We start from the raw sequence: 22,368 nt of genomic DNA on the forward strand, positions 1-22,368 counted from the left end.
TTGCATCAAGTAGAGGGGGTATTAAAGTGCTCTACCAACAGAACTCAGGCTCTGACACCCCCAAAACAACTGCATTGCATTGGCTAGAAAGTGGAGCACAATATCACTGCATTGGTGACATGCATGGTGTTTCTGAGGCTAGTGTTTGTAGAATGATCAAAAACGTTGTACAAGCCGATAACATGCACATGCTACCTGATCACGTGCATTGGCTTGATGTTGGTCAAGTAGTCAATCGGTTTAGTCTTATTTGTGGGACTGTGGATGGAACCCTAATTAATATGAATGCGCCAAGAGATTTTGAACCTATCTGTGTTGACAGACATGGAAGTTATTCCATAAGTGTGATGCTAGTTTCTGGTGCTGACATCATTTTATTATGCCTATGCAAATTGTCCAGGCTCTACAAGCGACGCCAGAGTTTAACGCAACAGTGAACTTTTCCACAAGATGGAAGAAGGATGGCGACCATTTCCAAGAGCGGTTCTTTTAGGTGACTCGATTTATCCTCTCAAACCCTGGTTAATACCACCCATAATTAGAAATGAAGGCAATCAGACTCAAAGAGCATTTCTACGAGCACATTAAAAAAAACTAGGAGAGTTGTGGAGTGTGCTGTCGGTCTCCTAAAAGAGAAATTTCCTTGCTTGAATCATTTCAGGCTTGAATCTGATTATGTATGCAATGTAGTTTTGTGCTGTGTTGCTCTCTGTAATCTATCTAAGGATGAGAACCTCGTCTAGAACTTAGAGGATGAAGAAGATGCAGGACAGGGAAAATAGGGGAACAATTCTTGACAAAGCGGAAGAGGATGAAGAAGTTAGGGAGGGAAGGGGACTATTACGGTGAACTTGGAGGACCAGAAAAGCTGACTTTCTTTTACCAACACTTTGCTTAATGCTAACGAAAGTTAGTAGGTTATATCCTCCAGAAAGTATGCAGTACATCAAGGTCAGTAGGATAATACTGAAACAGTGTCACTCAATTATTTCACCTTTAATGATAAGCTAAACATAAACCTTGACACTACACAACTTACATTTCATTGCTTGTAAACTACGATAGACAATTGACCTATTCACCTACATCATTAATCGCTAAAAGAGCATTGTTCATGACAAATTAATCATTAACTGTCCCATTGAGAACGCTGGCAGATTCGTTTTCTCCTTATAATGTTTTACTGCCGATATGATTAGTCAAACTGCAGTGTGCCAGTCCCAGGATCTGCTCATTCTCCCAAACATTCCTAAAACTTCCACACGTATCTGCATAATAAAATATCATAGTGAGTTTCCAGAAACCCCTATATGTATCAAAATTATAGCGGAATACATGTCGTATACAAATATTACAGAGACTTCTACAGTTTTTGACTACACAGATTTTGAGGTTAGACGTATTCACAATAAGTATTTGAGGTTATACAAATTTACAGTACATATGCACAGGGAAATCATATGTTAGTCGTACTACATTTAATAAAAGTGAATTAATAATTGAAGGTTTTACAAGAGTTAGGCTAGGTGTATGATGGCGTACATGTAAGAACTGGCATGTCACACTTATTACAAGCAGTTCATTTTGGCAGCAATTTTATGTCTCCTATAATTTATTTATGCTAAAGTGATTACCTCGAAGTTGCAGACCTTTGTCAACTGCTGTGTAAGGAAAATTCTAAACATCTACACTGGCCAGAAGTAATCTCCAATCATGAACTATGGAGAAGGACGGGTGAAACCGAGATGGCCATACAGATAAAGCGGCAGAAATGGAAATGGATAGGGCATACGTTGAGGAAAGGGAATTAAGCCATTGAGAGAGAGGCACTGAATTGGATCCTGCAGGGTAAAAGGAGGAGAGGAAGGCCCAAACAAATGTGGCGAAGATCTGTACACATGGAGGCAATGGAAGAAGGCAAGACCTGGAGGGAGGTGAAGAGGTTGGCTGAAAACAGGGTCAGATGGAGATGCTTTGTTGATGCCCTGTGTTCCTCAAGGAACAACAGGAAATTAAGTAAGTCAAGTATAATTTATTTATGAAATCAATTTAGGACTGCTACTGAAACAAGTTTTATAACTTGTAAATTTAAATTAGAAGCTTCTAATTTTATGAAACAATGAGCATGTGTCTTATAATATGTGTGTTTAACATTTATGAAACAGGCCCCATTCTCCAGACTGATTGAGTGAGTGTTGAGAAGAAAGAATCAAAATGTTATGGATTGAAGAACTTGAACAGTCATGCAGACTTGTGGAAATATATAAAGCAGTAGTCTTCCATTAAATGACCTGCATAAGCAGAAACGTATCAGGAAGAAGAAGAAGAAGAAGTGGTCTTTCATATTAGTTTCCTTTATGAGCACAGTTCAAGATAGACACATTTTAATATGATTTACTACTGCTAACATCACTACAGTAACAACTTATGGTATAGGTGCAGTAAGGTTCATTTTCACAAGTTGTTTGGAATTGACAGTCATAGAAGCAGCTCATTACTTCAACCATGCCATATAGGATGATTTGTAAGTAGTGTGTCCACTTGCAGTTAGATCATATGAATGTTCTCATTGCAGCAGCCTTTCTTTTTTTTCATTTTTGTGGAAAGGTACTACTTGGAAAGGTGTGTGAGGTTATATGTGGAATAAGGATAACTGTGACGTGGGCTTCTTTGGCAGCAACGATTGACAAAATGTTCTTTATTAGTTGTTCAGGTCATGGGATCACATTAAGATGATGACTGACAACCCTAGCAGACAGTCTTTCAGTTGATCGTTTATTTTTTGAGTTGTTCTTCATTTAGGTTGAATATTAGGTCTGTGGAGTTTTATTTTAAGCACATAGATGATTATTCTGGTTGAAAGTTTGAATTAAGTAGATAGAGGTATCAGGTGATCTCACAGACTCATTCTATTTAAGCTGTTGTGATTTCCTAATTTGCCTACTGCTTAGGAATATTCTGTAACCAGACTTGGATGACTGTTATCAGGTTGTCAGAGTGGCAACAAACCTAAGAGATGAGGCAGCATGTCTGGCAACATTTTTAAAATTTCAGATATTGATCTCAGTGGTCTCCAGCACAGAACAGAGTGGACAGTAGAACAACCTTCACACTGGCATTAAGGTGCTTGTAACGTACCGTTGGTTTTGGAAGAGGGTGTGGTTGAGGATGTAATTCAAGCTAGAGGCAAGCCAGCAAGGGTTTTTATTGTGCCAACTAATAGCAGTAGTATCATATAACCTATTCATAAACAGTGTATTTTGCACTGTCAAGAATGTATCCTATTTTCTTTCAGCAAGGTATATCTACATGAGCATTTGTATGTAGGTGTCTTTGTTAAATTTGAGGAAATTGCTGTAATTATAGTTTACATGAATATCTGTTCAGTAGTTGTACTTTAATACAGTGGGAATGTTCAGATATTGGAATCTCTTGAATATCGGATGGGGTGTGTGTTGGTAACAATGGACATTCAAATTACCATTATAAGTAGCTTCCAAACATGCTACTATACAGAAGGTGGAGTTGACCCGTATGTAAAGCCGAACACGGTGCATGCTTTGTGCCGTAACAGGCTAACCTTTGAACTGAAGTGCATTTACATTTTAACACTCATGTTTGAATTTTCATTGTTTTAAAATTTGTTTTGCTGCTAGGATTGTAAAACTAAATAACTTTTAAGAGAACTGGCATAGTGCTGTATGAAGCACTGGAATTCAAAGTACTCTGTTACACTAGACATTTGGGCATTATCTATATATATAAAAGAACATGTCCTGACTGACTGACTGACTGACTGACTGACTGACTGATTCATCCTCGCCAAGCGAAAACTGCTGGACATAATGAAATGAAATTTTGAGGATACATTCATAGTACAATGTAGGTGCTCGCTAAGAGAGGATTTTTGGATATTCCGTCGCTGAAGGGGTGAAAAGGGGGTTAAAATTTTAAAATGAGTTTGTCTATATCTCAAAACTTTAAAAGTTTACAGATGTAAAAATTGGTATTTGGAATCTCATTTAAAAATAAGGAAACACGTATTTATTTGTTTTCGGAAAATCCAAATAGGAGGGGTGAAAAAGGGTGAAAAAGTGGTTGAATGCCTTTAATGAGGATACTTATATCTCAGAAACTGAAGATATTACAGACCTGAAAATTCGTAATTGGAATCTCCTTTAAAAATAAAGAAACACGTATTTTTTTTTGTTTTTTGAAAACCCAATTAATGGGAGGGTGTACAGGGGGGTGAGTTTTTAAAATGAGTGTATCTATATCTCAAAACTTTAAAAGTTTACAGATGTAAAAATTGGTATTTAGAATCTCCTCTAAAAGTATAGAAACATGCATTTTTTGTTTTCGGAAAATCAAATAGAAAGGGTGGAAAAGGGTGAAAAAGTGGTTGAATGTCATTAATGAGGATACTTATATCTCAGAAACTGAGGATATTACAGACCTGAAAATTCGTATTTGGGATCTCCTTTAAAAATAAAGAAATACGTAATTTTTGTTTTTGGAAAATCCAATTAATAGGAGGGTGAAAAGGGGGGTGAATTTTTAAAAAGAGTGTATCTATATCTCAAAACTTTAAAAGTTAACAGATGTAAAAATTGGTATTTGAAATCTCCCTTAAAAATAAGGAAACACGTATATTTTGTTTTCGGAAAATCCTAATAGGAGAAGTGAAAAAGGGTGAAAACCGGGTTGAATGCCTTTAATGAAGATACGTATATCTCAGAAACTGAAGATATTACAGACCTGAAAATTCGTATTTGCAATCTACTTTAAAAATAAAGGAACATGTATTTTTTGAATATCCAATTAATGGGAGGGTGAAAAGGGGGGTGAAATTTTAAAATAATTGTATCTATATCTCAGAACTTTAAAAGTTTAAACATGTAAAAATTGGTATTTAGAATCCCCTTTAAAAATAAAGAAACATGTATTTTTTTCCGGAAAATCCCAATAGGAGGTGTGAAACTGAGGGTGAATAATGGGTTGAATGCCTTAAATGAGGATACTTATATCTCAGAAACAGAAGATATTACACACCTGAAAATTGGTATTTCAGATCTGCTTTGAAAATAAAGAAACACGTATTTTTTTTGTTTTTGGAAAATCTAATTAATGGGGGTTAAACAGGAGTGACAAATTGGGGTGAATTTTTAGAAAGACTACATCTACAGTATATCTCAGAAACGTAAAATGTTACAGATGTAAAAACTGGTATTTGGAATCTCCTGTTAAAGTAAAGAAACAGGTATTTTCGGAAAATCAAATGAAGGTGGGGGGTGGGGTGAAAATCGAAAAATTAATTGAATTAATTGTATGAGGATACTTACATCTAATAAAACCTAAAGCTGTTACAGACGGTATTTAGATCTTCTTTTTTAAAAAACAACGCGTTTTTAGGGGGGGGGGGGCGGGAATCATCTTTGGGGACGGGTGTGAAAAGGAGTTGAATTCGTTTCATGAGGACACATATCTCAAAAACTGAAGATAATCGGTAGTTAGAAGATCCTTTACTGTTAAAGAAACAAATATTTTTTTCCGGAAAATTCACTTAAGTGGGGGGGGGGGTTGAAATTAAGTGGAAAAAATTAATTATTTTTATGGGAATACTTATATCTCAAAGCTGAAGGTAACACACGTGAACACTGGTAGTCTATTTGGAATCTCCTTCCTTCTTTTTTGGGAGAGGGGGGAATTAACTTAACCGCGGTTGGGTGAAAGAGGAGGTGAGACCAATTGATTTTAATGTTCATAATGCACTTATAAGAACCTCCGTGGCTCAGGCGGGAGCGCGCCGGGCTCTCACCACTGGGTTCCGTGGTTCAAATCCTGATCACTCCATGTGAGATTTTGTGCTGGACAAAGCGGAGGAGGGACAGGTTTTTCTCCGGGTACTCTGGTTTTCCCCGTCATCATTCATTCCAGCAACACTCTCCAATATCATTTCATTTCAGTTGCCATTCATTAATCATTGCCCCGGAGGAGTGCGACAGGCTTCGGCAGCCGGCACAATTCCTATCCTCACCACTAGCTGGGGGCTTATGCATTCCATTCCTGACCCAGTTGAATGACTGGAAACAGGCTGTGGATTTTCAATGTACTTATTCTGATCATAAACCGATCATTTTAACCCTTCCTGGGATCGTTTTCAAGAGCCATCTTTTCCTTTGGAGAACCTTCTTAGATTACAGTAGATTCTTCTGGCATATAAATAAAAATGTCAACACATTTGAAATAAACGATAGGAATGAGATTGACCGTGCAATTGTTCAACTCTATAATAAGGTCAATAATGCACGGAAGTATGTCATTCGTATCGCCAGAAATCCTGCGCACTTGCCTACGGGCGAAAAATGGTGCTGGTCATACTGTCATCAATGACAATGGCAGCAGATGTAATTTACCGCCAAGTAGCGGTCTTGCATCTTGCTGTGGATTCCAGAACATCAATAATAATAATAATAATAATAATAATAATAATAATAATACCTAAATTCAACTAATTTCACCCACCCTAATAATAATAATAATAATAATAATAATAATAATAATAATAATAATGTTCTGGACCGTCGTCAAAATGTGCGGACCACGCTGGAAATGGGTCCTGGCCTGGTAATGACTACGATTGCTGTCCGGCCGCGGGTTCAGTACCGCCAAGGCACCCAAGACGACACCAAGCCGGATCACCTCAAGGATTTGATCCATATTAAAATGCTTATAGGAAAGGATGGCAAAGATTTAGGGACCCAACTGGCCGGGTGGAATACCTGTACCTAGCCCGGGAAGTACGAAAACGATTGCTGGAAAGAAAGATTGAAAAATTGGGAAGAACCTTGCCGTAATCTCTCAGAAAACGAGTCAGATCGCGAATTTTGGCGGATTATCCCAGAAAACGAGTTAGATCGCGAATTTTTGCGGATTATATATAAAACGTTAAGCATTTAATTATAAATTTCATTATAATACCGTAGCCAAGCACGGTATCTTGCTAGTAACTAATATGTTTACTGGCTGTAAAATGCAAGTTATGTAGAGTTCTAACTAGACAAATTTGCAAAATTGTTCTCTGAACAGAATATGTAATCATTTGTGTATATTTTCTTTGTTTGATTTTAAGAACTTGGCTGGTTTATTGATAAATTAATTTTTTATTTCAGATATTGATTTTGGTGTAATTCGTCCAAGATCAAACACAGCACAGCGTCTGGAAAAAATGGATCAAGATCGTAAGAAAGCTGCAAGAATTAAACATATTAAGTGGGAAATGAATTCAGCCACATTGACAGGTACATGAAAATTACATATTACTCTTGCAGATAAATAATTAATTTCTTAAATTAATTAGAAAAATGTTTGTAGCAGAGCTGAAACCAATTTAATATGTTAAGATAAATAACTGAAATGACTCTAATATTTACAAAACCTTTTATTTTCGATCATGGTTTAGTTGAGTGTATATGATCTCTCTTTGGAGGGTAATTTGTGTGCAAGTAGAAATTGAAATATAAGGTGTGCTCATTATCCTGTTCTTTGATATTATCTTCACAGATCCTCATGATCTAATTAAGATTACTGTAGAAGTCCGCTATAGCGAGGACGGCATATAACGAGAACCCTGTTATAATGACAGTTTGTGTCCGTCCCTTCAAAATCCCTAAATTAAACTGTGTATTATCCTTCAGTTACAGCGAGAGCCCTATCACTGACGCATCAGTTGTTACGAGCAATTAAGCATACACGATTTTCTCCGTTACCGTTATTTATGCATCCTAGCGATTATGTTGCATGCGATCAATCAACCTTCAGTATTGTTTCCTCACTATGTCCATTAGTGAGTTCTCTCTTCGACATTCGAAGGCAGTGTCGGAGTCGATTGGTAATACCCATTGACTGTTCTTCCGTAAAGGAATTTTGACATAAAAGAGAACAGTTTTTCATAATAAATGCGTAAATGTGTCCACAAACATTTCTTAACTCGTTAAAAATAAAGGTTGAATAAACGATCACTGAATTTTAATGTTAAATACTGCAATTAAGTAAGAATGGGATACACCTCAAGATATGTCAGAGTGCATCATTGATTTCAGAGGTTCGATTATACGTTCTCGTGTCTGGTTAAATTTTGGAAAGGCTATTCCCACGTAAATTTATAGCAAGAATGTTATCACTTCTGTACTGGCACTTGTATGTGTTTTCATGGTATATATACGGTTAAGTTAGGTGACACTGTTTGAATAAGGGTACAAGCGTTTGCCACAAAATGCAATCTTCGGTATCGTTTTCTCACTATGTGCACTTACAAACTCTCTCGTCAACATTTGAAATCTATTAAAATCAAATTTAAAATCATATTTATAACAAGTAATTTGAAGGTGATGTCGAAGACGATCAGTCATACCTGTGAACTGCTGTTCCGTAAAGAAAATTAGAAGTGAAAGAAAAGAACATGTTTATGTAATAAATGCATAAATGACGTGGTCGATAGCAGTTGTCAACTCGTTATAAATAAAGGCTAAGTAAATGAAGACTTAATTGTAATACTATACACCAAAATTAAGTAAGAATGCGATACACATTAAGATATGGCAGACCGAATCACTGACCTCAGTGGTTAGTTTATATCTTCTTGCGTCTGGTTAAACTTCGGAGAGGCTATTCCCACGTAAATTTGTAGGAGGATTGTTATCACTTAACTAAGGTTAAGTTATAAGGAGAATCCCACCTTGCAATACTTGTCAATTACTTATAACTGTTTTATTGTTTACATGATATGATCTAAGTTAATCTCTACATGTATACTAAATAGATAGAACATGTTTCGTTCCGATTATGGAACATCTTCAGCTAAAAGAATAAACAAAAATGGCAAGACAATTAAAACACATGTAATTATTATGGTGATGAAATAAAATGTTCATTCATGTTGGGTTAAAATTTCCAACAAGTCAGGGTCCAAGTAACGAAGTAAAATCGGCATAAGGGGTCTTCTTTATGCTGGAGACGTGTATACTTATTGATCTTGAAGATAAAATTAGTAATTTGAAAGATTTTCTTAGAATATGGTTGTCGGGGGAAACTCATGTAAACAACCATAGTTGAAGTTGAGTTTTGGCGTTAGATTGTTAAAATGAGTCGGAAACAAGAAGAAATAAAGTAAGGAGAGAGATATTTTAAATGAGAAAACCTTGTATGTTAGTGAGGTATAAAAGGATATATGAAATTGTTTTACCTCACAGTTGGCCGTATTGTATTTAGCGTCCTCCCTTACACCGTGTCATCAACTGACTGAGTTCTATGTGTGTGTGTGAGGAATTTGCAGTAGGCGAGGAGAAGCAGAAGGAGAGGTAGAGGAAGTGGGGGAAGCAGGGGGAATGTTGTGTAGGGTGGAGCTAACCGAGAAGTGGTGTTGTGATAGGCGAGGGGAAACGGAAGGAGAAGTAGGGGGAATGTTGTGTAGGGTGGAGCTAACTGAAAGGAGGTGTGTTGGAATTTTTTTGCATATCTTTTTTGATGGCTTTTCTAGATTAGTCTAATTTGGTAGCCTCTTCTAGCAATATATTGATATTCTCCGTTATTTCGTTAATATTCTGGCTGGGGTTTTGTTTCTGATCAATCTCAATATAGATATTTTCCAAAATATTCATTAATTTACCTTTGTTTAACATTTGCTGAATGGTAAAGTCCCTTACTATTGTCATAAAATTATGTTTATGTTCAGTCATATGAAGGCTTATGGCCGAGTATTTCCTGTGTTTCTCAGAATTAATATGTTCCTTGTATCTTACTAAAAAATTACGTCCTGCTTGCCCAATGTATGAATTGGCACAATTTGAACATTTTAAGTTTTTATATCCCCGAATTTAAATATCTGTTATTACTTGCAATGCTTTGGTAATTGAAAATTAAATGTTGATTGTTGTTATTGGTGCAAAAAGCAATTTTGAAATTAAGTTTCTTAAAGTATTAGTAATCTGGTAAATGTTCCCATTATTATAAGTGAAAGTGGCAAAGTTTTTCTTTTTATGTTCTTTTATCAGCTGCGTTTGAGGTTTATTCTTCATTTTATTTATTAATCTATCTATGTAATGTTTTGTGTATCAGTTACTTATCACTATATGTAAATCAGATTAATTTTTTTTTGGAGATCGTTTCTGGACAAGGGAATGTTAAAGGCTCTATTTTACATGCTTGAAAAGGAACTCCTTTAATGTGCCTCAGGATGGTATGAATCTTTTTGTATGGTATTTATAGGTTGGGTTGGTTTTCTAAAGATTGAAAAGGATAAATTTTTTTCTTTTCCTTCGACTGTTAAATCCAGGAAATTTAGTTTTTTATTGTTCTCCATTTGAAAGGGTCTAAACTGTTGATTTGGTCTATTAAATTAGTGCTACTATTGATTTGGCCTATTATATTAGCGCTACTATTGATTTGTTCATCTACAATTGCAAAAATGCCATCAACAAACCTTAGCCAGATAACGATACCTATTTCTTCAGTTAAAATTTTATGTTTTTCTAAATGATCCATGTAGATTTCAGCAAGGATGCCTGATGCTGGGGATCCCATTGGGAGACCTCTCTGTTGATATACTGTGGTATTGAAGGAAAAGTAATTATTGTTAAGGGTAAATTCTAGGAGTAGCATAAATTCTTCTATTTCATGGTTACTAAGTTTCTTATGTGTCCTTAAGTTGTTCTTAATTATATCTAAGAGTTTCTTTTGTGGGGATGGTAGAATACATATTGGTAACGTCGAATGAGTTCAAGGTGAAAGATGGTTTTAATTTAGTGTTCTTAATACTTTTACAAAATTCTATTGAATTACTGATTATGGTTCCACTTTGGAATTATAGTATTTTATTAGAAAACTATTGATAAATTTAGAGGTTTTGTAGGTGGGGCTGTTTTTAAGGTTAATAATTGGTCTTATGGGTGTGTCAAGTTTGTGTATCGTAGGCAAAGCTCTTGCTGTCAGTAGTCTTGGATTCATGTTAATTAAGCTTGATATTTCATTCTCATTAAAGACGAAATTAATGTTTTTATGTATTTGTTTTAATTTTCTTTGGGCAGAGTTAGTCCAGTCTTTTTTTAATTGTAGTGAAAGTATTATCTATATATATATAAAATAACTTGTCCTGACTGACTGACTGATTCATCATCGCCGAGCCAAAACTACTGGACATAAAGAAATGAAATTTTTGGTACATATTCATATTAAGATGTAGGTGCTCGCTAAGAGAGGATTTTTGGATATTTCGTCGCTAAGGGGGTGAAAAGGGGGGTGAAATTTAAAAAAGAGTGTATCTATATCTCAAAACTTTCAAAGTTTACAGATGTAAAAATTGGTATTTAGAATCTTCTTTAAAAATAAGGAAACACGTATTTTTTTGTTTTCAGAAAATCCCAATAGGAGGGGTGAAAAAGGGTGAAAATGGGGAAAAATGGGTTGAATTTCTTTAATCAGGATACCGGTACCTATATCTCAGAAACTGAAGATATTACAGACCTGAAAATTGGTACTTTTGATCTCTTTTAAAAATAAAGAAACACGTAATTTTTTGTTTTTGGAAAATCCAATTAATGGGAGGGTGAAAAGGGGGTGAATTTTTAAAATGAGTGAATCTATATCTCCAAACTTTTAAAGTTTGCAGATGTAAAAATTGGTATTTAGAACCTTCATTAAAAATAAAGGAACACGTATTTTTTTGTTTTCGGAAAATCGCAATAGGAGGAGTGAAAAGGGGCTAAAAAGTGGTTGAATGCCTTTAATGAGGCTACTTATATATCAGAAACTGAAGATATTACAGACCTGAAAATTGGTGTTTGGGATCTCCGTTAAAAATAAAGAAACACGTATTCTTTTGTTTCTGGAAAATCCAATTTAGGGGGGGGTGAAAAGGGAGTAATATTTTAAAATGAGTGTATCTATCTCAAAATTTTTAAAGGTTATATATGTGAAAATTGGTATTTAGAATCTCCTTTAAAAATAAATAAACACACGTATTTTTCGTTTTTGGAAAATCCAAATATTGGGGGTAAAAAGGGGGGAGGGTAAATTTTTTAAAATGAGTGTGTATACATCTTAAAACTTTAAAATTTACAGATGTAAAAATTGGTAGTTAGAATCTCCTCTAAAAGTAAACGAAAACGTATTTTTGTTTCCTGTAAATCCCAATAGGAGGGGTGTAAAAGGGTGAAAAATGGGTTGAATGCCTTTAATGAGGATACATATATCTCAGAAACGAAAGATATTACAGAACTGAAAATTTGTATATGGGATCTCCTTTAAAAATAAAGAAACACGTATTTTTTGGTTTTGGAAAATCCAATTAATGGCGGTTAAACAGGAGGACAAATTGGGTGAATTTTTAAAAGACTATATGTACAGAATATCTTGGAAACGTAAAATGTTACAGACGTAAACAGTGGGTGTTTGTAATCTCCTGTAAATCTAAACATAGGTGATTTGTGTTTGGAAACTCCACTTAAGGGGAACTCAAAAGGGGTGAAATTTTAAAATGAGAATTTTTACAGTTTATCTCAAAAAACTTAACATGTTACAGAAGTGAAAAATGGTATTTTTTATCTCTATTAAACATAAAGAAACGTGTATTTTTAGCTTTCGGAAATACCACTTGAGTGGAGGGGGGGGGGGGGGGGTAAAAGTGACTGAAAATGGTGTTGAATTCTTTGAATTAGGCTACTGATATCTCAAAAATGAAGATGTTACAGACGTGAAATTTGATATTTGCAATCTGCTTTAAAAATAAAGAAACACGTATTCTCGGAAAATCCAATGAAGGGGGGGGGGGGGTGAAAGAAATGAAAAATTAATTGAATTAATTGAATGAGAATACATACATCTAATAAAAACTAAAGTTGTTACAGACGTGAAAATTCGTATTTGGATCTCCTTTAAAAACAAAGAAAAACGCGTTTTGGGGGGAAACCATCTTGGAGGGCGGGAGTGTAATGGAGTTGAATTCCTTTCATGAGGACACATAAATCAAAAACTGAAGAAGTTAGAGTCGTGATAATTGGTATTTAGAAGATCCTTTACTATTAAAGAAACAAGTATTTTTTGCGGAAAAATTCACTTTGGGGGGGGGGGGAAGAGTAGTGTGAAATGAAGTGAAAAAAGTAAATTATTTTTATGGGGATACTTATATCTCAAAACTGAAGGTAATAGACGTGAACATTGGTGTTTGAAATCTTCTTTAAACATAAGAAACAAGCCTTCTTTTAATTTTTGTGGGGGGGGGGGGGTGCCGGTAAATAAACTTAACGGCGGTGGGGTGTAGAAGGAGGTGAGACCAATTGATTTTACTGTTCTTAATGTACTTATAAGGATCCTCGGCAGCGCGCCGGCCTCTCACAGCTGGGTTCCGTGGTTCAAATCCCGTTCACTCCATGTGACATTCGTGCTGGACAAAACGGAGGCGGGACAGGTTTTTCTCCGGATACTCCAGTTTTCCTGTCATCATCCATTCCAGCAACACATAATAATAATAATAATAATAATAATAATAATAATAATAATAATAATAATAATAATAATAATAATAATGTTCCGGACCGTCGTCAAATGTGCGGACCGCGCTGGAAACGGCTCCTGGACGTGTAATGACTAAGAATGCAGTCCGGCCGCGGGTTCAGTGCCTTCTAGGCACCCAATATGACACCACGCCGGATCACCTGAAGGATTTTATCCATATTAAAAATGATTATAAGAAAAGATGGCAAAGATTTACGGACCCAACTGACCGGGAGGAATACCTGAGCCTAGCCCGGGAAGTACGAAATCGATTGCTGGAAAAGAAGATTGAAAATGGGAGGAAACATGCCGTAATCTAATAGAAAACGAGTCAGATCGGGAATTTTGGTGGGTTCTCGCAGAAAACGAGTCAGACCGCGAATTTCGGCGGATTATATATCTAAAACAATAAGCATTCAATTATAAATTTCAGTATAATACCGTAGCGAAGCACGGGTATCTTGCTAGTCTATATATAAAAAGTAACTTGTCCTGACTGACTGACTGACTGACTGACAGACTGATTCATCATCGCCGAGCCGAAACTACTGGACATAGAGAAATGAAATTGTGGGGATACATTCATATTAACATGTAGGTGCTCGCTAAGGGAGGATTTTTGGATATTCCGCCGCTAAGGGGGTGAAAAGGGGGGTTAATTTTTAAAATGAGAATATCCATATCTCAAAAACATAAAGGTTTAGAGTAATAAAAATTGGTATTTGATTTCTCCTTTGAAAATAAAGAAACACGTATTTTTTTGTTTTCGGAAAATCAGATGAAGGGGGGTGAAAAGGGGGGGGAGTTGAACACCTTTTTTGTGGAGACTTACAAGTATATCTCAAAAACTGAAGATGTTATAGTCATAAAAATTTAAATTTGGAACCTCCTTTAAAAATAAAGAAACATGTATTTTTTTGTTTTTGGGAAATCCACATAATGGGGGTGAAAAGGGGGGGGGGGTGAATTTTTAAAATGAGTGTATCTATATCTCAAAACTGTAAAAGTTTTCAAACGTAGAAATTGGTATTTAGTATCTCCTATCAAAATAAAGAAACACGTATTTTTTTGTTTTCGGAAAATCCCAATAGGAGGGGCGAAAAGGAGTGAAGAATGGGTTGAATGCTTTTAATGAGGATACTTATATCTCAGAAACTGAAGATATTACAGACCTGAAAAAAGGTATTTGGGATCTCCTTTAAAAATAAAGAAACATGTACTTTTTGTTTTTGGAAAATCCAAACAGTGGGGGGTTGAAAGGGGGGTGAATTTTTAAAATGAATGTATCTATATCTCAAAACTGTAAAAGTTTACAGATGTAAAAATTGGTATTTAGTATCTCCTTTCAAAATAAAGAAACACGTAATTTTTTTTTGGAAAATCCCATGAAGGGGGTGAAAAGTGGGGGGAAATGGGTTGAACACCTTTCATGAGGAGACTTATATCTCAAAAACTGAAGTCATGAAAATTTAAATTTTTAACCTCCTTTAAAAATAAAGGAAAACGTACTTTTTTAGAAAACCAAATAATGGGTGGGGGGGGGGAGGGTCAAAAGTGGGGTGAATTTTTAAAATGAGTGTATCTGGAAACTGTAAAAGTTTACAGGCATAGAAATTGGTACTTAGAATCACTTTTCAAAATAAAGAAACACTTATTTTTTTTGTTTTTGTAAAATCCCAATAGGAGGGGTGAAAAGGAGTGAAAAATGGGTTGAATGCCTTTAATGAGGATACTTATATCTCAGAAACTAAAGATATTAACAGACAAGACAGTTAGTATATGGTATCTCCTTTTAAAATACAGAAACATTTACTTTTTTGTTTTTGGAAAATCTAATTAATGGGGGTTAAACAGGAGTGACAAATTGGGGTGATTTTTTAGAAAGACTATATCTATAGTATATCCCAGAAACGTAAAATGTTACAGACGTAAAAAGTGGTATTTAGAATCTCTTGCTGAAGTAAGGAAACAAGTATTCTTGGAAAATCCAATGACGGGAGGGGGGTGAAAATAGAAAAATTAATTGAATTAATTGTATGAGGATACTTGCATCTAATAAAAACTAAAGTTGTTACAGACGTGAAAATTGGTATTTAGATCTTTTTTAAAAATAAAATCACGCGTTTGGGGGGGGGAATCATCTTTGGGGGCGGGTGTGAAAAGGAGTTGAATTCCTTTCATGAGGACACATATCTCAAAAACTGAAGATAATCGGTATTTAGAAGATCCTTTACAATTGAAAATGAAAACCTACAACCTGTTTTCCAGTCATTGTCGGGGCAGGGATGTAGTGAATGAAACTTATATAGGCTGTTATCACAATGGGGTTGCCAATCCCAAGGTGATTTATTAATGACTGATAAATGCTATGAAATGATAATGGAGAGAGTTGCTGGAATGAAAGATGACAGGGAAAAACGGAGTACCCGGAGAAAAACCTGTCCCGCCTCCGCTTTGTCCAGCACAAATCTCACATGGAGTGACTGGGATTTGAACCACGGTATGCAGCGGTGAGGGGCCGACACGCTGTTAGCCAAGGAGGCTCTATCCTTTACTATTAAAGAAACAAATATTTTTTCCCAGAAAATTCACTTAAGGGGGGAATGTGAAAGTAAGTGAAAAAAAGTGAATTATTTTTATGGGAATACTTATATCTCAAAACTGAAGTAAACACACGTGAACATTGGTATTTGTAATCTCCTTTAAACATAAAGAAATACGTCTTTTTTTGGGTGGGGGGGGGTTTTAAGTAAACTTAACCGCGGTGGGGTGAAAACGGAGGTGGGACCAATTGTTTTTACTGTTCCTAATGTACTTATAAGGAGCCTCCATGGCTCAGGCAGCAGCGCGCTGGCCTCTCACTACTGGGTTTCGTGGTTCAAATCCTGTTCACTCCATGCGAGATTTGTGCTGAACAAAGCGGGGGCGGGACAGGTTTTTCTCCGGGTATTCCGGTTTTCCCCATCATCATTCATTCCAGCAACACTCTCCAACATCATTTCATTTCATTTGTCATTCATTAATCATTGCCCCAGAGGAGTGCGACGGGCTTCGGCAGCCGGCACAATTCCTATCCTCGCTGCTAACTGGGGGCTTATTCATTCCATTCCTGACCCGGTCGAATGACTGGAAACAGGCTGTGGATTTTCAATGTACTTATTATGATCATAAACCGATCATTTTTAATCTTTCCTGGGTTCGTTTTCAAGAGCCATCTTTTCCTTTGGAGAACCTTCTTAGATTAAAGTAGATTCTTCTGGCATATAAATAAAAATTTAAACACATTTGAAATAAACGATAGGAATGAAATTGACCGTGCAATTGTTCACCTCTTAATAAGGTCAATAATGCAACGGAAGTGTGTCATTCGTATCGCCAAAAGTCCTGCGCACCTGCCTATGGGCGACAATGGTGCTAGTCATACTGTCATCATTGACAATGGCAGCAGATGTAATTTACCGCCAAGTAACGGTCTTGCATCTTGCTGTGGAGTCCAGAACAATAATAATAATAATAATAATAATAATAATAATGTGCGGACCGTGCTGGAAACGGGTCCTGAACAGGTAATGACTACGATTGCAGTCCGGCTGCCGGTTCAGTACTGCCAAGGCACCCAAGACAACACCACGCCGGATCTCCTAGGATATGATCCACATTAAAAAAGCTTATAGGAAAAGATGGCAAAGATTTAGGGACCCAACTGACCGGGTGGAATACCTGGACCTAGCCTGGGAAGTAAGCAATTGATTGCTGGAAAGAAAGATTGAAAAATGGGAGGAAACCTGCCGTAATCTATTAGAAAGCGAGTCAGATCGCGAATTTTGGTGGATTCTCTTAGAAAACCACTCAGATCGCTAATTTCGGTGGATTAAGTATAAAACAATAAGCATTCAATTATAAATTTCATTATAATGCCTTAGCGAAGCACGGGTATCTTGGTAGTCTGAGATAAATGCTTCGTTTTTTTTCTGTGTACTCTTTCTTGTGCATGATAACTGACATGTTACCTTTATCCGCTTTTGTGATTATAAGGTCATTACCTTTTATTTTTTGTTTTAAGTCTTTAATGTCTTTAGAAATTAAGTGGGGTGTGTTATCTTTCTGGAAATTTCTTTGTGACTTCGAATTTAGTTTCAAGGTGTTGGTTTTTTTTTTTTTCTATTTTGCTTTACGTCACACCGACACAGATATGTCGTATGGCGACGATGGGATAGGAAAGTCCTAGGTTCGGGAAGGAAGCGGCCGTGGCCTTAATTAAGGTACAGCCCCAGCATTTGCCTGGTGTGAAAATGGGAAACCACGGAAAACCATCTTCAGGGCTGCCGACAGTGGGGTTCGAACCCACTATCTCCCGATTACTGGATACTGGCCGCACATAAGTGACTGCAAGTAGTTGGTCTATTGGGAGCTGAGCTATGACTTGTTCCACTTTGACAATGGTTGTTATGTATTGCTTTTGGTTGTATGGACTAGACCAATTATGTTTGGGTCCTTTGTTGATGATCTGTAACTCTTTGTCCTCGAAAACGTCAGTTAGATTCTTAGTTGAAGGGTGAAAAGTTGAATTGGGTTCGATGTTAATGGGGGATTCTTTTAACTGATTTATGCTTTTTTGATTTAGAGTAAGATTGTAAAGTTTTTCTAAAAAAAGTACTATACTTTCCAAAGTGGAACCACAGTCAGTAATTCAATAGATTTTGTAAAATTATTAAGAACACTAAATTAAAACCATCTTTCACCTTGAGCTCATTTGACGTTACCAATATGTATTCTACCATCCCCACAAAAGAAACTCTAGATATAATTAAGAACAACTTAAGGACACATAAGAAACTTAGCAACCATGGAATAGAATAATTTATCCTACTCCTAGAATTTAATAATAATAATAATAATAATAATAATAATAATAATAATAATAATAATGCTATTTGCTTTATGTCCCACTAACTACTTTTACGGTCTTCGGAGACGCTGAGGGGCCGGAATTTAGTCCCGCAGGAGTCTTTTACGTGCCAGTAAATCTACCGACACGAGGCTGTCGTATTTGAGCACCTTCAAATACCACTGGACTGAGCCAGGGTCGAACCTGCCAAGTTGGGGTTAGAAGTCCAGCGCCTTAACCGTCTGAGCCACTCAGCCTGGCCCTAGAATTTACTCTTAACAATAATTACTTTTCCTTCAATAACACATTATGTCAACAGAGAGGTCTCCCAATGGGATCCCCAGCATCAGGCATAATTGCTGAAATATACATGGATCATTTAGAAAAACATAAAATTTTAAATGGAGAAAACGGTATTGTTATCTGGCCAAGGTTTGTTGATGACATTTTTGCAATTGTAGATGAACAAATCAATAGTAGCGCTAATTTAATAGACCAAATCAACAGTTTAGACCCTTTCATAAAATTCACATTAGAAACGGAGAACAATAAAAAACTAAATTTCCTGGATTTAACAGTCGAAAGAAAAGAAGAAAATTTATCCTTTTCAATCTTTAGAAAACTGACACAACCTATAAATACCATGCGAAAAGATTCGTACCATCCTGAGGCACATAAAAGGAGTTCCTTTTTAAGCATGTAAAATAGAGCCTTTAACATTCCCTTGTCCAAAAACGATCTCCAAAAAAGAAATTAATCTCATTTACAAAATTGTGATAAGTAACGGATACACTAAACATTACATAGATAGATTAATAAATAAAATGAAGGATAAACCTCAAATGCAGCTGATAAAACAACATAAAAGAAAAACTTTGCCACTTTCACTTATAATAATGGGAACATTTACCAGATTACAAATATTTTTAAGAAACTTAATTTCAAAATTGCTTTTTGCACCAATAACAACAATCAACATTTAATTTTCAATTACCAAAGCATTGCAACTAATAACAGTTATTTAAATTCGGGGATATATAAACTTGAATGTTCAAATTGTGCCAATTCATACATTGGGCAAACAAGACATAATTTCTTAGTAAGATACAAGGAACATATTAATGCTGAGAAACATAGGAAATACTCGGCCATGAGCCTTCATATGACTGAATAAGAAGGTTATGCCGAAAGTTTTTAGCAGCGCATAAACCGTAATTCTGAGGACAATGGGATTATTTTCATTTGAAAGAGCGATGTTTTTCAACCTTGGAACATGCGCGCGCAACCCCTCCTAGCGGTAGTTCCTTCACAGTGAGGGAAGAAAGCACAGGCAGTGCTGAGTCAGACACGGTGCAAGATGGATCTGTCGCGCCGTGATCTTCGAGCAATGACTTTTTATGATTATAAAAAAAATTATGTGTCGAAGAATGCCATTCTTCTTTGCTGCGCGTTTTTGGTGAGGCTGCCCCTTCTAGAGTCACAGGTGGAAATTGGTTTCGAGAGTTTTCAAGCGGTCAGCGGTCAATTGAATATGAACCTCGTCCCGGTCGTCCAGCAACAGCTGTGACTCAAGAAAACATTGATGCTGTGAGGGAAATGATCAAAGCAGATCCACATCTTACATTTTGTGACATTGAAGGGACCTTAAATATTGGGTCAAGAGCAGCGCAGACTATCGTTCACGATTATTTAGGCCTTACCAAGAGATGTGCCCATTGGGTGCCACATTCCCTGACAGAAAGCCAAAAGGAGGAGAGAGTGGACTGGTGTCATTTCATGCTAGAAAAATTCAATGGAGGGCAATCCGAAGACACCTACAATATCATCACAGGTGATGAAACATGGGTCTACCATTATGACCCTGAAACGAAGAGACAGTCTTCTGTGTGGTGCTTTCCAGGCGAGGAACCACCCACAAAAGTTCGACGAAGTCGGAGCTCTGGAAAGAAGATGGTGGCAATTTTTTTTTACGAAAATGGGGCATCTCAACTCTGTGACCTTACACACGTCATACAGTCAATGCTGAATGGTATGGGAATGACTGTCTTCCCAAAGTCCTCGCCACTTGGGGGTCATAGTACCCAGAGTCCAAGAGTGGGCACCTTCTGCTGCATCACTACAATGCATCTGCACACAGGGCTGCCAGAACAATGGACTTTTTGGAAAGGGAAAATATGCTAGTGTTACCTCATCCCCCCTATTCACCTGACCTGGCCCCATGTGACTTCTTTCTGTTCCCTAAGACCAAGGAAAAAATACGTGGGCAGCGGTTTTCGTCAGATGAAGAGGCCATTGTAGCGCATGAGAGTGCACTAAGTGACATCCCGAAAGAAGCTTGGACTGAAACGTTTTCTAAGTGGTTTCAGAGAATGGAAAAATGTATACGTGCTAATGGAGAGTATTTCGGATAGTTGTAATTGTTGTTTCGCAAATAAAAACATTTTCTCACACTCTGCTAAGAACTTTCGGCATAGCCCTCGTATAAACATAATTTTACGACAATAGTAAGGGACTTGACCATTCTGCGAACGTTAAACAAAGGTAAGTTAATGTATATTTTGGAAAATATCTATATTGAGATTGATCAGAAACAAAATCCCAGCCAGAACATTAACGAAATAACGGAGAATATCAATATATTGCTAGAAGAGGCTACCAAATTAGACTCATCTAGAAAAGCCATCAAAAAGGATCCGGAAAAACATCCAACACACCTCCTTTCAGTTAGCTCCACCCTACACAGCATTCCCCCTACTTCTCCTTCTGTTTCCCCTCGCTTATCACAACACCACTTCTCAGTTAGCTCAACCCTACACAACATACCCCCTGCTTCCCCCACTTTCCCTACCGTTCCTTCCGCTTCCCCTCGCCTACTACACACACACACACACACACACATACACACACACATAGAACTCAGACAGTTGACAACACAGCGTAAGGGAGAATGCTAAATACAATACGACCGACTGTGAGGTAAAACAATTTCATATATCCTTTTATACCTCACTAACATACATTCTACAAGGTTTTCTCATTTAAAATATCTCCCTCCTTACTTTATTTCTACTTGTTTCCGACTCATTTTAACAATCTAACTCCAAAACTCAACTTCAACTATGGTTGTTTACATGAATTTCCCCCGACTACCATATTCTAAAAAAATCTTTTATATTACTAATTTTATCTTCAAGATCAACAAGTGTACATGTCTCCAGCATAAAGAAGACCCCTTACGCCAATTTTACTTCGTTACTTGGACATTGACTTGTTGGAAATTTTAACCCAACATGAATGAACATTTTATTTTATCGCCGTAATCATTACATGTGTTTTAATTGCCTTGCCATTTTTGTTTATTCTTTTAGCTGAAGATATTCCATAATCAAAATGAAACATGTTCTATCTATTTAGTACGCACATAGAGATTAAGCTAGATCAAGTCATGTAAATAATAAAACCGTTATAAGAAATTGACAAGTATTGGAAGGTGGGAATCTCCTTATAACTTAACCTTAGTTGCATTGAGCTAATACGGGACAAAAGATGAGATTTATAAGATGTTATCACTTCTCTACTAGCACTTGAAATAGATTTTCATCATGCATATAGCACGGTTAAGTTAGGCGATTCCGTTTGAATAAGAAAACTGACACATTTGCCACAAAATGCGTTCGACATCTTCGGTATCGTTTTCTTGCTATATACACTTGTGAGCTATTTCGTCAACATTCAAAGGCAATGTCAGAGTGAATTAGTAATACCTGTCGACTGCTGTTTACTAAAGAAAATTTGAAATGAAAGAGAACTTATTTTCGTAATAAATGCATAAAAAACGTGGCCGATAGCAGTTGTTAACTCATTCAAAATAAAGGCTGAATTAAACGATATTTTAATGTTAAGAATGTGATACACCTCAAGATATGCCAGAG

At 36.4% G+C, this 22,368-nt stretch overlaps 1 protein-coding gene across 3 annotated transcripts in view; it reads left to right on the plus strand.

The window, feature by feature from the left end:
- Sin1 (SAPK-interacting protein 1) overlaps positions 1-22,368 on the plus strand; it is a 214,920-nt gene that overhangs the window by 66,683 nt on the left and 125,869 nt on the right. For all 3 annotated transcript variants that reach the window (XM_067140978.2, XM_067140980.2, XM_067140979.2), the window contains one exon: positions 7,173-7,301. In XM_067140978.2, the coding sequence (XP_066997079.1) occupies positions 7,173-7,301 (129 nt within the window). The remainder of the gene's footprint in view (positions 1-7,172; positions 7,302-22,368) is intronic.

The sequence above is a fragment of the Anabrus simplex genome, chromosome 2, assembly GCF_040414725.1.
Source record: "Anabrus simplex isolate iqAnaSimp1 chromosome 2, ASM4041472v1, whole genome shotgun sequence".
In the NCBI taxonomy this organism is placed as follows: domain Eukaryota; kingdom Metazoa; phylum Arthropoda; class Insecta; order Orthoptera; family Tettigoniidae; genus Anabrus; species Anabrus simplex.